Source organism: Bos indicus, chromosome 2 (genome assembly GCF_029378745.1).
Source record: "Bos indicus isolate NIAB-ARS_2022 breed Sahiwal x Tharparkar chromosome 2, NIAB-ARS_B.indTharparkar_mat_pri_1.0, whole genome shotgun sequence".
In the NCBI taxonomy this organism is placed as follows: domain Eukaryota; kingdom Metazoa; phylum Chordata; class Mammalia; order Artiodactyla; family Bovidae; genus Bos; species Bos indicus.
In genome coordinates this window covers 87,881,625-87,904,798 of record NC_091761.1, presented here as the reverse complement: position 1 = coordinate 87,904,798, position 23,174 = coordinate 87,881,625, and the positions used below count along the sequence as shown (strand labels likewise).

The following is a 23,174-nucleotide window of genomic DNA, read 5'->3' as shown; positions in this document are numbered from 1 at the left end:
AGTGAATATGACAATACACTGTTTTTCCTTTTTTTGGGATGGGGGGAGCGGATCTTAGTTCCCTGACCAGGGATCAGATCCATGCCCCCTGCATTGGGAACAAAGAGTCTTAACCACTGGACTGTCAGGGAAGACCTGATAATATACTGCTGATCAAGTTAAAATGAACATAAAATAAAAATCTGGGCCTATACATGCTGTTTATCAGTGTAAAAGATTCAGTTCAGTTCAGTCGCTCAGTCATGTCCGACTTTTGCGACCCTGTCGACTGCAGTATGACAGGCCTCCCTGTCCATCACCAACTCCCTGGGTTCACCCAAACTCATGTCCCTTGAGTCAGTGATGCCATCCAACCGTCTCATCCTCTGTCGTCCCCTTCTCCTCCTGCCCTCAATCTTTCCCAGCATCAGGGTCTTTTCACATGAGTCAGCTTTTTGCATCAGGTGGCCGAAGTATTGGAGTTTCAGCTTTAACATCAGTCCTTCCAGTGAACACCCAGGACTGATATCCTTTAGGATGGACTGGTTGGATCTCCTTGCAGTCCAAGGGTCTCTCAAGAGTCTTCTCTAACACCACAATTCGAAAGCATCAATTCTTTGGCACTCAGCTTTCTTTACAGTCCAACTCTCACATCCATACATGACTACTGAAAAAACCATAGCCAAGATTAGACATGAGGAAAATCAGTCTTGTAGTGAATATTTTTTATGTTCCTCCCATATATTATAGAATATACATGTTAAAACAACAAAATAAGATAGATAAAAACTGAAATACAGTGATCTTTTTTTTTTCACATTTGACTTAGTGACCTATGTTTTTAAGATTTGTGACTTTCCTTCCTTTTAGAGATGGGAAGTTGATGGCGACCTGATATTAGAATTAAAATGAAACACCACTCAAGTTGTTTTGAGAATGATTGAATTAAAAATCCACTTAATATCCTAGTCCCTTGTTTCTAAGGGAACACAACAGAAATTTACAGTACTAACTCTCATATAATCCTTGTCTTCTCCTTGTCTTCCTTACCAGCTTTTATTTTTTAATGCCCTGAATAAAAATAAAACTATTTACCTTTTGTGGGTCTTGTATATCAATGATTCCTAGGAAATATCATAGTATTTATAATTAGATAATTTAGAAACTTCAGCACCTTGCTGTTAATTTTCAGAATAATACTTCCTGAATTAGATTTATTTACTTAGGTGGTTTATTTACTTATGCTAGGGGCTTAGTTCATGTACAAAACCATCTTTAAGAAGAGGAAGTCACTTATTTGTGGAGGCATATCAGCATTATATTTCTTCTGTTTGTCCTATGGAGATGCAAAATTGATCTGAGCATGTCTTTTCTAATAATTGTGTTATTGTCTTTAATTCACATAAAAGAATCCCTGGGGAAAGCCACTCTTAGCTAATAATTTTAATGTAAAGGAAATTATGAAAACAAGTATATTTATTCAGGTAGTAGTCCATTAGGAGTCTGTAGGCAGCAGCTTTTGTTATTTTAGTAAGAAGTGCAGTTGGCAGAATGATAATCAGTTAAAAAAATCCTGATTGAGCCATGTTCCCTTTTTTGGTTGATATGAAAGCCATTGTTTTGCTCACCAACTGGCAGACCTTCAATTATCCTGAATTTAGAAGTTGTTTACTATACTTTGAAAGTTTAAAAATGAGCCCTCCCTGAGAAACAAAAAGCTGGGTGCTTGCCATTTTTTTAAAAAGAAAAGTAGAATTTTAATGAAAGAAAAATCAATCCACCAATTCAATGTTGAGTTTATTTTCACAGTTTTGAAGGCTTGCTGTGTCTTAAAAATGACAGTAATCAAAGCCACCATTATTAGGCCTCCAAAGTATTTGGGCAGTATTTTGATTTAGGGTGTCAGAGCTGCAAGGGGGAGACCATCAGTAAGTCTCTGGGAGTGGATGGATTCCTTGAGAAGATTTGGTTTGAGGGTTTCAACCCCTCAGGCCTTTCTCTGTGGCTTCAGTAGCTGTCTAGAATATCTTGTCTTCCTGGCTGTCCAGGGTGCTAAGAGTACGGGGGCTCAATTCTCTATGTGTTGGGGGTTAACAGAGAGCCAAGGGATGGAGTCTGGGTAGAAAACATCAATTAAACCTAACAGGTGAGCTAGTTCTGCCCATGGCATGGCACAGTGGCAGGCCCCTTCCCTTTACCCTTTCCCTCCCTCCTTCCCCGCTCCCTCCTTCCAGTCCCCTCTCTCCTTTCATCTCCTTCCTCCCTTCCCCTCCTTCCCTTCTCCATTAGTTCATGTACAAATACATCTTTAAGGAGAGGAAATTACTTAATTCTCCTGTCTCCCCCTTTCCTTCCTTCCTTCCCTCTCCTTCCTTCTCCCTTTCCATCTTTTCTTCCTCCCTGCACCGTGTTCCATCTTCCCTTTCCCTACCCCATTTAGCTTTCTTCCTTTTTCCTCCCCTCCTTCCCCATCCATTGTCCTTCCTTCCCTCCTCCTGCCTCCCTCTTCCTTCTCACTTCCTTCTGTCCTTCCCTCTCATATCTTTGTGCCTCTACCATCTGCCAGGAGCTGTGCTATTGTGGAGCTTGCAGTCCAGTGAGGAATAGAGACGATAAGTATTTACAGGTCCAGAGGGCCTCTGGGATGCTTTGCAGCAGAGGGTGCGGGTGAAATACAGTTCCTGATATCTCTCAGATTTCGGCCACAACAAAGATCGAGGATGCCGCATGCCACAGATAACGCTCTGAGCAGCCAAATGAATAAATAAGTAATCTTTTCTTTTTTTTTTGTGTTAAAGATGGTAAGATGGAGGCTCAAGGAAATTAAGTGACTTGCCTCAGTCACCGAGAGGACAGTTTCCAAGCCCAGGCGCTGTTGACTATATCAGGTGACTTGCCATATTGGCCGGTGACATTTTAGGAGATTCACGTTTTTACTTAAGTAAAAACATTCTAAAAAAATGTAATGCTTACCTCTTTTATGGTAACTCACAATTCATGAATGCCAGCATATGTTTATACAGCACTTTATAATTTTCAGTGCCATTTAGCTCATGTTATTATAATTACCATTTTGTGAGTCAGGCAAGGGATTTTTCATTGGTGGTGATTTTATTCTGGTTTTTCTTTTAAATCCCCATTTTATAGAAGAAAAAAAGAGGTGTCCAGAGAGGTTAAGTGAGTTGTTCATAGATGCAGAGCTACAGCCAACAAATGGCAGCTCAGGACCAGACCTGGATATCCTGATTCCCAGTTTGCCCTCTCTCAGAAAAGTGTCTTTCTTGTTTGTCATGCACACCCTGTATTTTAGGCATCCTCGTGCTTACAGGGCTGTAGTTGGGGTTGTATGAAACAGTTAAACTGGCACTGCCCTTGCCTTCTGGCAGCACATAATCAAAGTAAAGTAAAAAGTTTTTGGAGTTTATGCCTATACAGGAAACTGTTTTCTTCTGTTAATATTACCTCTTCATCCCAGGGGTGGGGGAGCCTGGTGGGCTGCCGTCTATGGGGTCGCACAGAGTTGGACATGACTGAAGTGACTTAGCAGCAGCAGCCCATGCCAAATCCTGCAAACTTAAGGAGAACTGTAACTTCATTACAAATGTACTCCTAACCCTATTTTCCTTCTCACACTCCAGCACTTTCTCCTTTCTCTTTAACATTTGCTGAAGTGAAGTGAAGTCGTTCAGTCGTGTCTGACTCTTTGCAACCCCATGGACTGTAGCCTACCAGGCTCCTCCCTCCATGGGATACTCCAGGCAAGAGTACTGCTGCTGCTGCTGTTAAGTCGCTTCAGTCATGTCCGACTCTGTGCGATCCCATAGACGGCGGCCCACCAGGCTCCCCCGTCCCTGGGATTCTCCAGGCAAGAATACTGGAGTGGGTTGCCATTTCCTTCTCCAATGCATGAAAGTGAAAAGTGAAAGTGAAGTCGCTCAGTCGTGTCCGACTCTTTGCGACCCCATGGACTGCAGCCTACCAGGCTCCTCCGTCCATGGGATTTTCCAGGCAAGAGTACTGGAGTGGGGTGCCATTGCCTTCTCCAAGGCAAGAGTACTAGTGAGTTGGAAAAAAGGAATCTGTGAATCTCTTGGCCTCCTGCCCTTCTTTTGAGGAGGATCAGTAGCTTGATCTTTTCCATGCTCTAGCTTCTTATTTTTACCCGACACCTGGGCTGTGCTTCCCAAACATGGCTCATTCCCAGCGCTTACAAAGATCTACCCTGGAGCTTCTGTTCTGCAAGCCCGGGTAGGCTTGCTGCTACCACAGCTGCTCTCAGGATGACCTTGATCTTGAATGCTTTAGCTATTTGCTTAATATGACCACTCTCAATAGCACAATCTTTACTAAACTACAACTTTCTGGGAATGGGGAGGGAAAAAAAATCCATTTCTGGTCTTCCTCTACTCTTCAGATCATCTGTAACTGTTCAGCCCAGCTACCATGGGATAACCAGACTTCCTGTCAGGAATAAATGCTAAATCTCTGCCATGGTTCAGTTGCCTGTTGATTCCTATGGCATTTTTCTGATGTGGTTGAATATTTAACGCGGCTCAAATAGAACATTTTCATGATTCATCAAGTATGTTGTGACTGTAGATCTACCTGCTATTCAGTTCAAGAAACTGTTACCTACTGAGAGCACACCGCATACGTGCTAGGTCTTTGACTTCTTTGTTATAGCCATTAGAATGGTAGTGCCATATTTAAAAGTTCGGTGTGCCACTTTTATGTATGACATTTCCAAAAGATGGAAATCAAGGTACTGTCAGAACTTCTTTGAATATAAAATATCTGAAACCAGAAAGCCATGTACATTTTTAGATTTAACAGTAGAATATATGTGAAGATGTACTGAAAGTAAAAATTATTAAAATGTTCTTAAAGAACCCCCCAGGAATTTAAACCAAAGAAAAAACCTCCAAACTAGTTGCCATTTTGTAATCGTTAGAGCCATATTTGCTTCCATGTCTTGTAGTTTCTTAACAAATTACTGTGAAATCAGGTTAGTTGGAACATGAATAAATGTAGAACATAAATGAGTATACTTTTGCCTTCCTATTATGTGGCAACATTTTCTTTGATAATCAATATGCCCTCATAATATTGCCCTTAAAATCAGATATTATGTAACTTTAAATTATAGGAAACAGAATATGCCTGAAGGACAATTCCAGAATATATAATTGGGAGCATACAGTCTATAGAATTTCCAAGGGTGTTGAGCTCAGTGACATGGTACCTGGAAAACTGGGTCCTCAGTAAAACTTGTTGCAACATTTGAGCTTCTATCAGAAAAGAATACATGTAATAAATTAAGATGGGGAGTATGTTCATAATGGTATTCTTAGATCTTCAGTGGATAGACTTCTTACCCCAGAGGATGCAGAAACACCAGCTAAACAAAATTTATGAATAGCATCTGCTAGAATATAGCCAAACATGTTTAAAAGAATATATACATTTTCCCCTGTGTCTTTGATTATTGAAGATACTTTAGGAGGACAAACACTAGGGAAAAATCTCTTTATGCAAATATATTTTTGAATAGAAAGGAGGAGAAGTTTGTTTGTGTTACCTGCCAAAATTAATCATTTGATTCTGAACTCTTTCAGGTAATGATTAAACTGAGAACAATAATAAGAAAATATATACCAAATGAAATAATTTTATTCAGTGGCAGAAGCTCAGAACTGATCGCAAATAATTTCTCATAACGCTTTTCTTTCTCATTTGTCCTATTCCCCATGTAATAGTTTTAAATGGCATTCTTATGAAATAAATAACTAAACACCAACCATATTTTTTTCATATCCTGACCAATATTTTGGCTGTTTTTCAGAAGAATCGGAATTTTGAAAATTAAATAAAGGTTTCTAAAATACCAACTTCAGAAAGTTTTATTTAATTTGCGGAATAATTTTCTTCTCTCTGTCTGTTTTTTTTTTTCATAGGGTCTTTATTAATTTAGTCTAGTTACTTAGTGCTTATATTAAATAATCTAATAAAAGTCAGGGTTATAGCATAACGTTTCCCAAATGTGAAGCAGCATCTATTACATGAGACAAAATCTTTATGCTGCAAAATGTAAAAACCATGTATAGAATTACAAGGCACGAAATGGTACTATATGTATTTTCTAAAGTAGAACATTTTTGTAATGTAAGGGGGTAGTCAGCTCAAGAAAAGATTGGCAGACAGCTCTGTATCACTGTCGTTTGTTCAGAAATATGAATTTGCTCTAAAAATTCATATTTCAGGTTTTCAATACTAATAATATTCCTGATCATTTCTCTTTATACAGATATGATTTAAGATTAAAGTGAATGTTCTAAAGAGTAAAAACCTACCTTGTTTGTTTTTGTCAATAATATTTGAATTGTTACAGGCAGAGCTTTCTCTGTGAGTATGTTTGTGTGTGTATGTATTTTTAGATGAACTCATTTAACCAGTGCAGCCTCAGTATTTATTCTCAATTGCCAAAATATTTATTTTTGTCCTATATTTTCTTTTGTATTGTTATAAATTCAGGATTAAGTGTATTGTAGGTTCCCAGACAAGTATGTTCTGAGATTTCATTAATTTGTGTAAGTTGTAATGGTACTTGAAAAATGTAAGAAATGCTGGAAGAATGCTATTTCATTTACCATTTACTTTTACCTCAATGCAAGACATCTGAAATATGGATAGTCTTTAAAATCAAAGCTGAAAGTGTAGGAGAGTTTCACTAAGTTTTACTGGGGTACTGCTAAGCTATGTATTCAAAAGGAAAATGTGTGCATTTCAAAAACCATTTTTGTTTTGCCTTTTTTTCTCCTTCCTCATTGAAAAGTCATTCTTACCACAGGTTTAACAATAATAACTACAATTTATGCCTTTATGCTGCTACAATTTGATGATATACCACAGTCAGGCCACAGGTTAGAAACACAGGCTGAGTTATTATATGCTGCTGGGTAGTGATTTCCTGTGAACTGATTTATGGATAAATAATTCTATGTTCTTATTATATAGGATAGACAGTTTTTAATTTCTTTAACAAAGCTTAGCTGAACAACAGAAAATTACATGCTATAGCACAGGGACACAACCACTCTGAGGAGGATAAACAGATGCAGTCAATGTCATGAGTTCTCCTATTTTTAAAAGGGGCTTCATCAGCATTTGGTGTATTGTGGAAATAATACTGCCAACCAGAAGCCCCAGGGCTTAGTTACTCTGAGGCTGGGGTTTTGTATTGATACTCTTTTGCTGAGATCTTTTCAAGGAGTTATGAAATATGTAAACCTTAGCCTTTAGATATTAAAGCTAATGTTTCATTTTTTTCCCAGGCTGAATTTTCATTTTGTTTGAAAATTAATGGTAAAATGTACCTGGAATAAAAGAAAATTATTCATCAAGCTGTTCTATAAGAATACAGCTGATATCTTGCTGGGTTTCTCTATCTGTCTCACCGATTGATTTGTAGGCTTTATTCTTCGATACACCAATATATATCTGTTTTATCAGCATCTATCTCTGTGCCACTGCAAACTGTGAGAATTATTCTCTTATACTTTATAGGCGATCTGCTGCAGGTGTTCATGAAATAAACATTTCTTATATTTGAGGTACAGGGGGTAAAACTGTCATTTTGGTTTATTTTAAGAATGGTTTCACTTAGGTATGTGTTTAGCAATAATAAGCTACTCTACTCAACTGTGAGCTCCATAATTACAGGGATAATGTGTATTGGGTTATGTTTTCATCTTAGTGACTTATGCTGGAGACACAAAAGAAAAATTTGTTAAATGAACGAATAACTAGTGCTTACATAAACCCTTTTGATGTTTTATTGATTATATTGTATTATCCTCAGAAGTGATCAACTTTCTAAAAATTTGAGTCAAATATTGATTAACTCTAATGTGTATTATCTCCACGCTTGTTTTCACATAGTTAAATAATACTAGTGATATGAATTATGCATTTACTGAGAAGAGTATTTGGTGTCTTTAAGACAGGTTATAAACTGATAAAAATAACAAATACAAATGAACACAAGCAAGTATTGATATTTCTTTTGCGATATATTCACTCTTTGGCAGAAACACTGCATTGAGAGAGTAAAAAACTGGTTTCCATGATTGTATGTTTTTAATTTTAGACAAAAATCGCTTCCATTCGCAACCTAATTTTATGTCACTAATGGGAAATTTACCTGCAATTGTATTTTGTTATTTGGTCTAAAGGCGTCATATGAAGAATGGATTGGTCCTCTGCATTTTAGTGAAAGATTTGTCTAGATATAAACAATTTTATTTATATTATGCTCAAGTCAATCATGTTAACATCTGTATGAATTTCAGCCCCCAAATAAAGGCCCATAATTTGCAACTCAAAGACCTTGAAACTGCATCTGTAATAGTCCTCAGCACCAGGCATTTTGTAAATGTGTGCAGATGATAAATTCTTTGGAAATAGGAAAGATGATGTGGGAAATAGTGGTTATGTCTGAAATGGCACTGTTGAGGGAGATGATTTTTTTTCTCAGAGAAGCTGGCTTTTTAGGCCCTGACACCTGTTTGCTTATTGGTCTCTTGTGTTCCTTTTTTAACATTAAATGTCAAGACCTTGCCCCATGTGTAACTGTGTGGTGGGGCACAGCATACACGGGCAGAGCTGAGTGGGAAGGGAATTAGTCCAGTAGGTAGAAAACTTGTCAGGTGAAGCCTGGAGCGTAGTCCTGGCCATCATCTACTGATGCCTTGAAAACTCACTCTTTTCTGTTCTTCACCTCATTTTCAGGTGTCACACTGACCCCGTGCTCTCCTCTGAGGATGAACTCTAATGGTTTGGGGGAAAAAAAACAAAACAAAACACTTTGTATACTGTAAAGTACTATAAAGGGATATTGTGATAAAATAAGCTCCTTCTGGGATACACAAACCAACCATGAGTATTTACTGTGCAGATACATAGAGAAAGGAGTTGCTTCAGGCTGGGTTGACCAGAGTTGGAATTATTCTTGGTACATAATTTGAAGAATGCATACAATTTCCAGAAGTGAAGGCATGGGATGAGTACTCCAGACAAAGTGAGAGTGTGATATATATTCAGAAAAGAATTGGGAATTGCCATTTATTGAGCATGTACTGTGTGCCTGGCTGGGTGTGTGTGTCTGTCGTGGCTGTGTGTGTGTGTGTGTGTGCGTGCTCAGTCGCTCGGTTGTGTCCAGCTCTCTGTAGCCCCACGGACTGTAGCCTGCCAGGCTCCCCTGCCCATGGAATTTTCCAGGCAAGAATACTGGAATGGAGTGCTATTTCTTACCCCAGGGGATCTTCCCCACCCAGCGATCGAACTTGCACTGGCAGGCAGATTCTTTACCACTAGCGCCACCTGGATGTGTCTGCTGCTGCTACTGCTGCTAAGGCGCTTCAGTAGTGTCCAACTCTGTGCGACCCCAGAGACGGCAGCCCACCAGGCTACCCTGTCCCTGGGATTCTCCAGGCAAGAACACTGGAGTGGGTTGCCATTTCCTTCTCCAATGCATCAAAGGGAAAAGTGAAAGTGAAGTCGCTCAGTCGTGTCCGACTCTAGCGACCCCATGGACTGCAGCCTGCCAGGCTCCGTCCATGGGATTTTCCAGGCGAAAGTATTGGAGTGGGGTGCCATTGGATGTGTCTAGTACTATCTAATCATCATGGCTGCTGCTGCTGCTGCTAAGTCACTTCAGTCGTGTCCAACTCTGTGCGACCCCATAGACGGCAGCCCCCCAGGCTCCCCCGTCCCTGGGATTCTCCAGGCAAGAACACTGGAGTGGGTTGCCATTTCCTTCTCCAGCGCATGAAAGGAAAAGTGAAAGTGAAGTCACTCAGTCATGTCTGACTCTTAGTGTAGTTTTTTGGTCTGGAGCTTTAAAACCTATTCATGGAGTATAAACATTAGAAAGAATTTTGTATACTTACGCTGTTTATATTGAGATTTCTACAACACTGTGAGTCAGATATCCCCTGTGGGTACATACCCTCTCTTCTTTCTTTGTCCTCCTTCACTGTACTGAAGCATTTCTTGGGGGTCTGTATCTCTCCTTAGAGGGAGTCAGGAAAAGGCTGTTATGATATAGTTAGATTCACCTATCTGGATTATTTCAACCCTTTTTCCCCCCACAGAATACTTCCTTCTTTTAGTCCATCTGAATTCTAGTCTAGGTTTTTTTTTTTTTTTTAATTATTGGAGTATAGTTGATTTACACTGGGGTTAGTTTGAGGTGTACAGCAAAGCAAGTCAATTATACAAATCCGTCTACCCAGTATAGCTTCATTGTCCTGAAGTTTTGCTTTGATGGTGTTACATCTATACCCAAGAGCTTTCAAAGATCTACCTTATTCTCGTGTTTACTAGGCACTTACTCTGTGCCATCCGACGGCCACATTCTCATTCTCATTTTAAGCCTGGTGGCAACCCTAAAGAGCAGGCATTATTACTGTCCCCATCTTACAGACAGTGGAAACTGAGTCTTGAAGAGACTACTGAACAACTTGCCCAAAGGCTCACAGCTGACAAGCAGAGGGGACTGGGCATGGACTCACCTCTGACCCCAGGCCTTGCTTATGACCTCTGACCCATACAGTGTGCTACTGAGTTGGGCATCCAGGCCTTCCAGAGTTGGAACCAAGCTCTTTCCAGTCTTCTCTTCTGATGTGCTTCACACTTGAACCTGTGTGGCTTGTAGGCTACTAAGATGAATTAGCACAGGGTATTTGAAGTGAATCTCTGATTTCCTAGTGAAGTTACTCAAGGTAACCCAGCCCTCATGAAAGGAGCTGAAAATAGATATCTGGGGTGAAGTTCTGATGGTGAAATTAAAGAGGTTCACTTTCAGTACATTTGATGGTACAAAAAAATGAGACACTGAGAGGTAAAGGGTTGTTGTACTGATTTTGTTAGTTTTAAAGTAGGAGAGATCTGAACCTACTTGTGGGTAAAAGGAAGGCGACACTGCAGAGCAAGGCTGTAAGAAATGAATAAGCAGGGGGGAGGGGCAAGGGAACAGGGATAAAAAGAGGGACACAATTGATGCATGCTTTTCCTTTGTGATTTAAAATAATGATGGCCTTTTGTAGGCACTTGACTGAATTAAAGATTAAATGATATTAAAGTCATCCTTGAGTAAATATTTTTGAAATTAATTATATTTGCCTTTTAGGGAGCATTACATGCATGATAAGACACTGCAGTTTGTCTCTGACTCTGTGCGACCCTATGGACTGTAGCCTGCCAGACTCCTCTATCCATGGGATTCTTGTCCATGGCAAGAATACTGGAGTGGGTCGCCATTACCTCCTCCAGGGCATCTTTCCAACCCAGAGATTGAACCTGTGTCTCTTATATCTACTGCATTGCAGGCCAATTCTTTACCACTAGCTCTACCTGGGAAACCCTAGGAAGCATAAATGTGTCAAGATAATTACTGTAAATTGTTGGAATTAACGATATCCAGGCTCTGTACTGGCGCTTCTCTGGTGGTTCGGATGGTAAAGAATCCACCTGCCAATGCAGGAGACATGGGTTTGATCTGTGGGTCAGGAAGATTCCCTGGAGAAGGGAATGGCAACCCACTTTAGTATTTGTGCCTGGAGAATTCCATGGACAGAGGAGCCTGGCAGGCTACAGCCCATGGGGTCATAATGAGTTTGACATAACTGAGCAACTAACACATACAACAAAGCTCTGTACTAAGGGCTCTATATTCAGTCTCACAATATTTATGTGAGGTCAGTATTTTTATTGTTGCATTTTACAGATGAGAGGATTGAGGTACGGGGAAATGATGGAACTTGCTGTGGTTACATGGTTAGTAGGTAGAGGAGCCAGAATATGAGCAGCAGCCATTTGACTTGGAAGCTGGAGTTCTTTGTCATTATGGTGTCTGCTTCCCAATTTGATTTCCTCAGGCAAGGGGGGTGGGAGGCATGTTCAAGTGGGAGGGGACATGGGTAAACCTATGGCTGATTGATATTGATGTTTGGTAGAAACCAACACAGTACTATAAAGCAGTTATCCTTCAATTAAAAGTTAATTAATTAAAGAAAAAGAAAACCAATTCAATTTTCTCAATTAACACTTGATACCAGCCCAAGTAATATTTCTATTTGTTTTATACCAAGGAAGGAGGACTGTATCTCAGGAAGGTATTTCCAAAGAAGGTTAATACTTTAGACAAGACCTCGTTTGGAGGAAAGGCTTGTTAAGAAGAGTTGCTCCAAGTCCCTGCCAGGCTGGAAGAGAGCAGCTTCTGGACATGGCGGTCCTGGCACTTCTCGCACCTGCAAACTCTGGCAGGTAGTTAAGCAAAGAGCATGACTTCTAGGTGCAGGTTAGTCAATACGGTGTGAAAAAGAAAAAGCACACACCACTTCCCATTGCCTGAAAATAGCGTGTGTCAACAGCTCTCTTCCAAGATGTAGAAACCAACCTGTAGCAGCTGCTCTCTGTGCAGGCATTAAGTGGTGAAGACACCTGTATGGGTCTAATTCCAGCCCAAACAAGTCTCCTTCCGGCTCATCAAGGTAGGGAGAGAATTCATCTAAATGGAGATGAATAATTTCAATAGAGTGATTGTCTATCATTTCCGGTAGAGATTCCTCCCCCTCTACTTTTGTAAAAATTGAGGTATAATTAAACACAATAAAATACAGGCATATTAGGTGTTTGGTTACATGGATTTTAACAATTTTTATACCCATGCAACCACCAGCCAAAACTAGAAATCCCTTTTATGTCCCTTTCCAGTCATGACTCTGCTCTCTTGAGGTCAGCACATTCTGACCTCTCTTCTCATAGATGAGTCTTGCTTGTTCTTGTATTTTATATAAATGAGAGCATTAGGAGATATTCTGTTGTGTCTGGCTGCATTGTGGTATAAACTTGCAGCAGAACACTCCACAACAATAAAAAGAAATGAACAACAGCACACAATAGCATGCATGAATCACCTCTAGAGGTGTGTGTTAAAGTTTACAGAATTCGATGGCTTCATGTTACCTTTGTATTCTTAGTAACCAAATGACCCACACAGTTGTCTTCTACTTGTTTAGGAGTTGCTGGCTTTGTTTTTTCTCCCTCTAATCTCTTATAATAGAATACCACCTTTAGGAGATGGTCAGGTTGTACTCAGGCTTCCCAGGTGGTGTTAGTGGTAAAGAACCCACCGGCCAGTGCGGGAAATACGCAAGAGAGTGGGTTCAATCCCTGGCTCAGGAAGATTCCCTGGAGGAGGGCTCAGCAACCACTTCAGTATTCTTGCCTGGAGAATCCCATGGACAGAGGAACCTGGCAGGCTCCAGTCCTTAGGGTTGCAAAGAGTCAGACACAACTGAAGCGACTTAGCATGCACACACAGGTTATACTCAACTTATGGGCTATCACGATAATGGATTTTTAAAGGGAATTTAAAACTGTGGAGTGGTTTTTTTTTTTTTTAAAGGAAATATGTTAGACATGTCCCATGGTATCTTTTTAGTACTTTCAAAAGTCAGAAGCAGTAAAGGAAGCAAGGAAGCAGACCTGGCCTCTGTGGATGGCTGTCCAGTGGGTGCTGGATGTTCATTTCATGACTACTCCATGCTGTGTGCTGTGCACTTTTCATTGTCATGAGAGAGAATGTTAGGAAAACTATCCCCACAAGAAAACAGCTTTTCTTGGCAAGTGAAATATGACTTAAGGAGCCAGAACTGGAGACATACGGTACTATGAATGAGAGCTGTGTTACTTTATTGGATCTGAGTCCAGGCACTATTTATACTGCAGCATATTCAGCACCAGATTGTTAAATCTTAATACTGAAACAGTGCATCATTTTAATATTTTTGTTCTGTTTATTCCCTGTTTTCAAGCATTATGTCAAGCATTGCGCATTCATTGATTTCATCTTGGACAGGACATGCCCTGACCAGAAAGTTCATTTCCTATGATTGGAATTTTGCCCCATAGCTATAAAGCAGCATCTTGTGAAGCTTTTAAAGGTTTACTTGGGTATACAGGTGTTATCTCTCTTTGATGATAAAATATATTTTTTGAAAGAACAATGTAGCTGGAACTCACCTGTGTTGCCAATAATAAAAATAAAAATGCTGTTCCTCGTCTATCACTGAAGCATGGCTGTGTGGGATGTGTGGCAGTTTTTGACATCTAGGGGACCTTTGGATTTTTTTGTAGCATACAAATAAAATGTTTGTTTCTCTGTGTTGTTTGTGAAATGGGTTTCTCTTTATATTTTGTTATCAGTGTATGGGTGCCCTGTGCTCCAGATAAGGTCCATCTGGTGAATAGCCTAGCATTTTCATCATGCCTTGCTGAAGCTGTCCTGTGAATCTGTCCAGGTCTGACCAGGATTTTTATTCTCTCCATTGTCACGAGTGTTTACCATATGTAGCACAGGGGAAGGGTACCACTGTCACTGTAAAAAAGGCTGAGGAACTATCAAAGGGGTAAAAAAAGGAAGTTGAAGGCATCTCTGCTGTTTCTGATCTGTGGTCAGTCATTGTGCTATGGAACACAAGCCCTCCGCCTGGTGAAATGTGAATTTAGAAGTGAATTCTCATTGCTTCTTCAGCTCCAAATGCTATTCACACTGGGGTTCGCACCACAACCAGGATGTGACTGTGTGTGTGCTGAGCCCACACACAGGAATTTTCTTGTACAATTCAAAACTGAATCTTATATTTACTTAAGACTTGCTTTTTTTTTTTTTTTTTTTGTCTATGAAATCAGCAGTTCGGTATATTTAGCATCAGTCTTAAGTTAGACTGTGAAATAAGACTTTGGGGGAAGGAAGTGTCCGTATGGTTTTCTAAGTAATTTAAGAAACAGGAAAACATAAAAAAAACTGATTGTCCGTGATTAAACCTCATCCTTTCATTCTCATCTTCCTGTATAGTTAACTCAATTGTCAGCCAGAGAGAAATAGGCTATTGCACGGGGTTGTCAAATATCTGAGTGGGCCTTGAATGTTGGCTATTGGATGACCTGCTTAACATTGAACAAACAATGGGAGGGTTTAATAAATAGCAGCTATGTGTTTATTATGTTTTTCTTCCCTGTGCAGGAATAATCAAGCTGGGGAGGTGGAACCCTCTCCCCCTCAGTTACGTGACAGATGCACCTGACGCGACAGTGGCCGACATGCTGCAAGATGTCTATCACGTCGTGACGTTGAAAATCCAATTACAAAGGTGGGTGTCTCTGAACATCTGCCCTTCCTTACTCTTGGAGCTGCTCCGTCGATCATAGACTCGCTGCAGAGATCAGCTCATCCTGCCTTTGTTAATTTCTTGACATTGGATGAAATGAAAAGAGAAAAAAAAGAAGAGGAGGGGAAGGGGGCCCTTCACCAGGCATCTTTATAGTCCACATTCCAACTGTTTTATGTTTTGTTTTCAGAAGCAGTGAAGTGGTAACTTAGGGGAAGCTTGATAAATCATTAAAAATCTGCAGCCCATAAAGGGGCACTTTCCAAAGCCCCTAATTTAATGAGTCCTCTGGTTAAATGCTTAGTACATAATACTTGAAGAATCAACACCTCTGCTGTTTCAGGCTTGTGTTTGAGGGGTGGGTTGGGTGCCTGAGTAGCCTGCTTACCCAGAGGGCGCTGGCACTGGACTTTGCTTTCCTCTTTGGTAGCCTGCAGAAGTTCTGGGAATGGTTCCTTTTTTTCAGATACAGCACTCAAGACAAAGCATACCGTTAAAGAATCTAGAGGTTCTCTGCCATACCTTGTGTTGTAAAGTGCCTGCAAGTTATATCCCTTATATTGTCCTTTCCTCTATAGGTTTTGAATTTACCCCCTTTCAGAGAATTTGCACTTTAATAGGGACCTACCATTCCTGTCCTTGTCTAGGAATACTTTAATGTCTTTAGTTATTTTTTGGTTAGGTAAGTAACATCTCTAGATTGTTCTGTGAGGGTTAAGGGTGAAAGTGAAAGTAGGCCTTCAAATCTGATGAAGCTTCTGTTACATTTAACCTTAGGAATGGCCAATAATTAAATTTAAGTTGCAGAAGTTTGTAATTACACTGCCATGCCATTTCTATCAGCAGGTTGGAAAAATCATATTTTTAAAAATTGGCATTTCTTTATCTGCAAAATGACTGTTTTTCTCAGGCTAGTGTGATGGGCAACTGAAAGAGGCCACGATGGGCTCTGCTGAGGCCCTAGAGAAGCAGTTTTACTCCCTTTCCCTCATTTCAAGCCCAGGTTCGACCCTGTTCTTTGACTATGCTTTACAGGACGGGGGGTGACTGCTGTACTCTACACTATTAGGGTTTGCATGTCATTCATTCTTCCTCTGTTTTCCAGTTGTTCGAAGTTGGAAGACTTGCCTGCAGAGCAGTGGAACCATGCCACGGTCCGCAATGCCTTAAAGGAATTGCTTAAAGAGATGAACCAGAGCACATTAGCCAAAGAATGCCCTCTCTCCCAGGTCAGTGTCTTCAGAACAAACGAAGCAGCCATGGGTGTGCTGTCTAGCAGGAGGGGCACTCCCGCTCAGACAGTTGTCTTTGTATTCACACTACATCGTGTTGTTCAGTTGCCCAGCTGTGTCCGACTCTTTGTGATCCCATGGACTACAGCATGCCAGGCCTCCCTGTCCCTCTCCATCTCCCAGAGTTTGTCCAAGTTCATGTTCATTGCATCGGTGGTGCTGTCCAGCCTTCTCATCCTCTGATGCCCTCTTTTCCTTCTGCCCTCAGTCTTTCCCAGCATCAGGAACTTTTGCAATGAGTCCCCGGTGGCTCAGCTGGTAAAGAATCCACCTGCAATGCAGGAGACCCCAGTTTGATTTCTGGGTCAGGAAGTTCCCCTCGAGAAAGGATGGGCTATCCATTCCAGTATTCTTGGGCTTCCCTGGTGGCTCAGACAGTAAAAAATCTGCCTGCAATGCAGGAGACCTGGGTTTGATCCCTGGGTTGGGAAGATCCCCTAGAGGATGACACTACATCTTAGGTGGGCAAAACTATGGAGATTGTGGTGAATTTTGTTGTAGAGCAGAACTTATCACTTACTAGAGCTCCGATGTAGTAGGAGTCACATTAAAACATTTTACACTCATTCTTTAACTTCTCATACATGTCATAGGAGGTGTGTATCAATATTTCTATTTTATAGATCAAGAAAACAAGGCTCAGAGGCACTTTACCTGCATAAGCTTACTCAGCTGGTTAATTGCAACTCCAGTTGAGACCTCCCTTGCCAAAGTTCAGGCTCCAGATTGCATTTCTTGGTCAATGAAATGGGTCAACCATGCCAAATACATCTTAATTTGTTTATGTTTGTTTATTGAGCCTTTTCTAGGTCTAGCAGAGAGAGATGATCTTTGCATCATATATGTTCTATAGAGATTTTGTGGTGAGTTCAGCATGTAAAAATGCACTGTGAGAAAAAGTGGTACTCTTTCTTTAATGAACTGATCATAAGCTATAAGAAGTCACAAAAGTAAGAGATCGAGAGGATGAAAGGGACGAATGCAGAGGAAGAGCTTCTGTTTCTGTTTGTGTTCATGGGTGAGGGCACCACTTTTTCTAATAAGATGTTTTAGTGGCTATAGGGAGTGGCTTAGAACAGCTGTGAAGTGAACTCAGGTTGACATTATTTAAAGCTATGAATGGAAATCCATTTTCTGGTGTGAGTTGCTACACTTGATTTAAGACAGTAGGCTGACTGCATGTCTGTCAAGTTCAAGGGATGATAACAAGAACTATGGAAACTTGATATGTCCTGAGCTATGTTCTAGGATAACAGTCTTTGGGGGAAGTAGGAAGCCTAGTGGTTAAGAGTCAGCATTGAGAATCAATCAGATCTGGGTTCATGTCTTGGCTTACAAGCCTCTGTGACCTTATCTATTTCTTTGTAAGTAAAACCAGGAGAGTAATAGTTCTGAGTCATATAATGAGGAGTAATGAGATAAATCACATAAATTCTTGGCCTAGTACTGGCATACAATGATACTCCATAAATAGTACCAGCTGTTATTATTGAGACATGATATTGTTGGTGTGAACGGAATATTTTTTATATGTGTCTTGGAGAGTGTTTTGGAATAGATCCTCTGAGACAAAGCCTGCTATTAATATCTTTGATTCCAAAAAAATCAAGACAGCGTGCACCTGAGTGACTGGTAGATGGAAAGGGACACTAGTGTTTCTTGACCATCAGTCATGTCCCTGCTTCTGTGCTCACAGCTTTCGTAGGCCATTTCAGTACCTCCCTGTTGGTATGTTTTGTCTAACTTTTTGTGACCTTTTGGAGTCACACCAGGCTCCTCTGTCTATGGGATTTTTCAGCCAACAATACTGGAGTGGGTTGCTATTTCCTCCTCCAGAGGATGTACATAGGATTAAAGCTTGTTGCTAGAATTTTTATTTATTCCAGTGTGATTACTTATGAAGTTCTAAAATATATATATTTTGAATTATTCTGATCACATATAGGGACTGGATAAAGAACAATTTAGAGAAACAATTCAGTCATTTGTCTTAAATTTTAGTTAGTCACAGTTAATTTTCTCTTGGATTTACTTAAAAGTCAAATTGGGCTTTGCCTGGAAGTAGACAAGCTCCTAACTTAATATCACCAATTCGGAATTTTATCCAGGGTTTTTGAGGCCTGCAGAAATTTGGTCAGTATTGATCAGTTGTGATTATTTGGTTTGGTTATAGCTGTAAGATGTGACTAGAGATACAGCCTGCATGGAAGGAACCCACATGAGGAACTGAGAGCCCTGAGCTCTACTCTCTCTCTCTCTCTCTCTCCCTCTTTTTTTCCCTGGCTGAGCCATGTGGCTTGTGGGATTGAACCTGGGCCCTGGGAAGTGAAAGGACCATGTCCTACCTATTGGACAACAGGGAATTCTTGAATCTCGGTTCTTTTGTGATCTGGGGCAAGCCTGTCCACTCTCAGAGCCTCATTAAACTCGTCTGTAAACTGGGCATGATTGTGTCCACATATGTCATGTAATTCGCAGGGTTGTCTTGAGCTTCGAATGAGAACATCTTTACCCTTGCTGTAAAAATGCTTTTGCTCCCCCATTCTCTCTTCGCATTGCTTGCCCACCGAGTTGCCCAACCTCAAAAGTTTCTTTTCTGTCACTCTCATAGTAGATACTATGGGTTCTACCACCTCCATATTAAAATCTTCCTCCTTTATGCCATTGCCTTGTTTAGACTTTCATCACCTCTCTTGTGAAATATTTTAAGTCATCCTGCATCATAATCTTTCTTCTGGCACCTGCTTCTCCAACACTAACATTGTATCATTTCCTTGTCTATAAGCCTCCAGCGGCTCCCCCTGCTCATCCTATAGGAAGAACAGACTGAATACCCTGTGTATACCGTGAAGATGACAGATACTAGCCTGATTTCTATCAGTCACCTTCCTCCCTCTACCTACATCTACTCAGTGCTCCAAGTGTATGCAATTGAAACATTTAACATTGCTCAGACTTCACCAAAATACTCCCAAGATGGAAACAACCTAACTACTACCCTTAGCATTTCCTCTACTCCATGCACCTATGTTTTTGATATTTTTGAAGTTGCCTTAGAAACCTCTTTACCTGTTCAATAACTAGCCTCCCCTGTCTACATGAGACTAGTCCTCAAGGGAGATGTGCCATGCTCATCTCTGGCTTCGGTGGCCCCTGTGCACAACGCCGGGGACCTTGGAGTCCTTCGGTGTGGCACTACTTGCCTTGTGCTGTGTGATTTCTCTTGGCTAGCACACCCTACTCTCTTCTGCTTGATGAAATCTTTCAAATATCAGCTGGGAAGTCACTTCTGGTGAAGAACCCTGACCTTCTGATTAAAGTAGTTGCTTCTGCTTTTAGTAACCTTTTGGACACACCCCTGTCAGAGCACTTATCACAACCTGCTGTCAGTGTTATCTGCCAGTTCTCATCACTTAATGGACTGCCTCACAATAGCAGAAGCCATCTCTTATCTTTTATCTCAGTGTTCTCAGCATTCAGCACAAAGTGTATCTTGCATGTAGTTGTTACTGTAAGGCAGGAGTTTTAAACTTTGGCCCAACTAAGCTTTTGGGTTGGATACTCTTTGTGATTGGGGAATGAGCTGTGATTCTGTGTATTATAGGATGTTTAGCAGCATCCTTGACCTCTACCTACTAGATGCCAGTAGCATTCCCCACCCCACCCAGCGCCAGCCAAAATGTCTCGACATTGCCAAATGTCCTTTGAAAGGAGGAAAATGATTCTTGGTTGAGAGCCACTGCTCTAAGGTCTTTAATTAATTTAATAATTAAAATGTTTTAGAAAGTTTTATAAAATATAAAGTTTTATTATTTTTACAGTGTTCTTGGCAGCTCTAAAATATTTTGAATGAGAAACAATGAATATAGTACTTTGGTGGTTGATGCCCCCAGAACATTTTCAATCAAATGGGGGCTCTTTTCTATTGCTTACATATGGGGGATATTTGATTCAGGCTTCTGGTATGTTGTGTGATTTTGGAAAACATCACTGGAGTACTCCTTCTCAGCCAGCAAGGGCACATAATATACGTGTCTGCATTAATCCTATGCCTGTTACTCTGAAACATTCTGGATTATTCACTTAAATTGCATAGCTGGGTTGGATTTCAGTGTGGAGATAAGCTCACTCATTTTGTTGGTGGTTACCATAGAATAGGTGAATATATTTTTATTCAACCTGTATAGTGTGAAAAAGAATGAATTTTTGTTTATAGAAGGTGAAACAGTAATTTAAAAATGTATTTTACCAGCTGGAGTGGAGTCTTAGTTGAGTCAGGTACTTTACAAAGGATTGGGGGTATAGTGGTGAAGATGAAAGAATCGAAGCTTTCAGCCTAGGAAGAAGAGAGTGGAGCACCCAATAGTATTTCACAGGAGAATGGTAGATTATTGGGCTATTTAAAATATTCTCAGTTCATGAGTAAAAGACTGGTTTTGAAATATTCTCCCTTATTACCCCCACGTCAATCCATTTTAAGTATTTCCTCACTTAAGTTTGGCAGTTGCATAAAAGAATAATTCAGTGGCTAGTATATGTTTTCTTGAATATCCCAGTGGTCTACATTTCAAAAGAGCAGGTTTGAGGGCAGAAGGAAAGAGTGGAAAAGTCCATAAAAGGGCAACAATTGCAGGCTGAGGAATATATATTTAAAGACAGGGAAGTCGTGATTTAGCTGTTCTCTGTCTAGCCAGATGCTTAGAAAGTATAGGTTATGTTTGTGTGTCTGTGTATTTATTTTTGATTTCACCTTTCAAAATATGTTTAAGTGCTGACAGCTTCTTCCTTTTCCTCTGATGTCCTCCTGAGTCACCACTTCCAGCCTCTTCCATCAGCCCCATTGTCTGTCCCAAGCATCCTAATTTACTGTACCTTAGGCCTGCTGCTGCTGCTGCTAAGTCACTTCAGTCCTGTCTGACTCTGTGCGACCCCATAGACGGAAGCCCACCAGGCTCCCCCGTCCCCAGGATTCTCCAGGCAAGAACACTGGGGTGGGTTGCCATTTCCTTCTCCAATGCATGAAAGTGAAAAGTGAAAGTGAAGTCGTGTCCGACTCCTAGCGACCCCATGGACTGCAGCCTACCAGGCTCCTCCATCCATGGGATTTTCCAGGCAAGAGTACTGGAGTGGGGTGCCATTGCCTTCTCCAACCTTAGGCCTAGGTCTCCCTTATTAAATGGTCTCTAACTATTCCAATTTGAAAACATTATGAACATGTCTTTCTGTGGCTTACTAATTTTTTATTCAAGGAAAAGTTAAAAGACAAAACCCCAGATCCTTAGGGTTTTAATCCATTAAAATAAAAAGATCTAGCAGTACCCACCTTAACTATCTCATAGGTTATTAAGATGATCAAATGGAAGGACAGTTTGCAAATGTCCCCTCCTCCCTTCCTAACGTTATCTCTGCAACACTACACATGCTTAAAACTTTTTTCGTGTATGTGGTAAAAATACATAATATGAAGTTTATCATTTTAACAATTTTTAAATTTATAATTTTATAATCCAGTATTACTAACTACATTTACATGTTGTACAATCATAACCCCCCACCCCCATCTATTTTCAAAACTTTTCATCACTCCAGATGAAAGTTCTGTAAGTATTAAGCAATAATTGCCTATTCTTCTCTCTTCCAACAGCCCCTGGTTACCTCTGTTCTATTTTCTGTCCCTATGAATTTACTTATTCTAAATGTCTCATAAAAGTAGAATCATAGAATATTTGTCCTTTTGTCTTGGTTTATTTCACTTGGCATATAGATATGTTTTTAAAGCAGCAGTGTCCCATGCCCCTAGTTGAGGTTTTATTGCCAAATATTTGAGGAACAAGATGACTGGTAGAAGTTACTGAACTGTGAAAATGTTATTGTATTATGGTGGTGTTTATGTAGTCTTTTAGAGACACAGATTGTAGGATAATGATTTGTGTCATTCTAAGCAAGTCTTGCCCATTGGAGGGGTCATTAAAGGACCAACTTAAATTGCAATATGCCAAAATAATCAGACAATGAAATCGTATAGCCAAATGGATCAATAGAAAATAACAAATTGATCATGCACTCATCTATAGACTAGTGACTGATCGGTATTGTCTTAACCAGTTGCCAACTGTCCATTTCATTTAATCTTAAATTCACGTATGTCCTGTGTTAACCAGGTGTTGACTGTCCCTTTCAGTTATTATCATGCAAAGTTGTATTAGTTCACGTCCAACCTCGTGAATCTTGTTGATGGGCACGCACAAATGACAACTTCAAAGTAGTTCCCAGCGGGTGACTGGGATGATGTCTGAGAAATGACTGCATGGAGGGAAGAAAGCTGACATTCACTGGCTCCATATCCTGTGCGCTAGGCGTTCTGCACAGATCTTCTCTCTGAATCCTTCCAGCCTCAGAGGCTAGTATCCATATTTCACTCTCACAGATGAGGGTGCCCCTGTCACACAAGCAAGCCCTTCCATGGTCTTTTAGGTAAGGAGTTCTTGAATTGACTCATGTCAGACTCCACAGCCCAGAGGAAGTATTTCTATCAACTAGAATGGCAGGAAGTTTCCATTTTGATAGTATAACTCAGAAATGGTGATGGAAAAGGATGTTAGAAGGCTGACAAATAACATTAATTTTTCATGATAAAATAATTCCTCCAAGTCATTTTTTCCCTATACTA

General features: G+C 40.4%; 1 protein-coding gene across 2 annotated transcripts in view; it reads left to right on the top strand.

The window, feature by feature from the left end:
- Positions 1–23,174, top strand: part of SATB2 (SATB homeobox 2) — a 201,401-nt gene that overhangs the window by 66,347 nt on the left and 111,880 nt on the right. For both annotated transcript variants that reach the window (XM_019974518.2, XM_070769811.1), the window contains 2 exons: positions 15,068–15,194; positions 16,318–16,441. In XM_019974518.2, the coding sequence (XP_019830077.2) occupies positions 15,068–15,194; positions 16,318–16,441 (251 nt within the window). The remainder of the gene's footprint in view (positions 1–15,067; positions 15,195–16,317; positions 16,442–23,174) is intronic.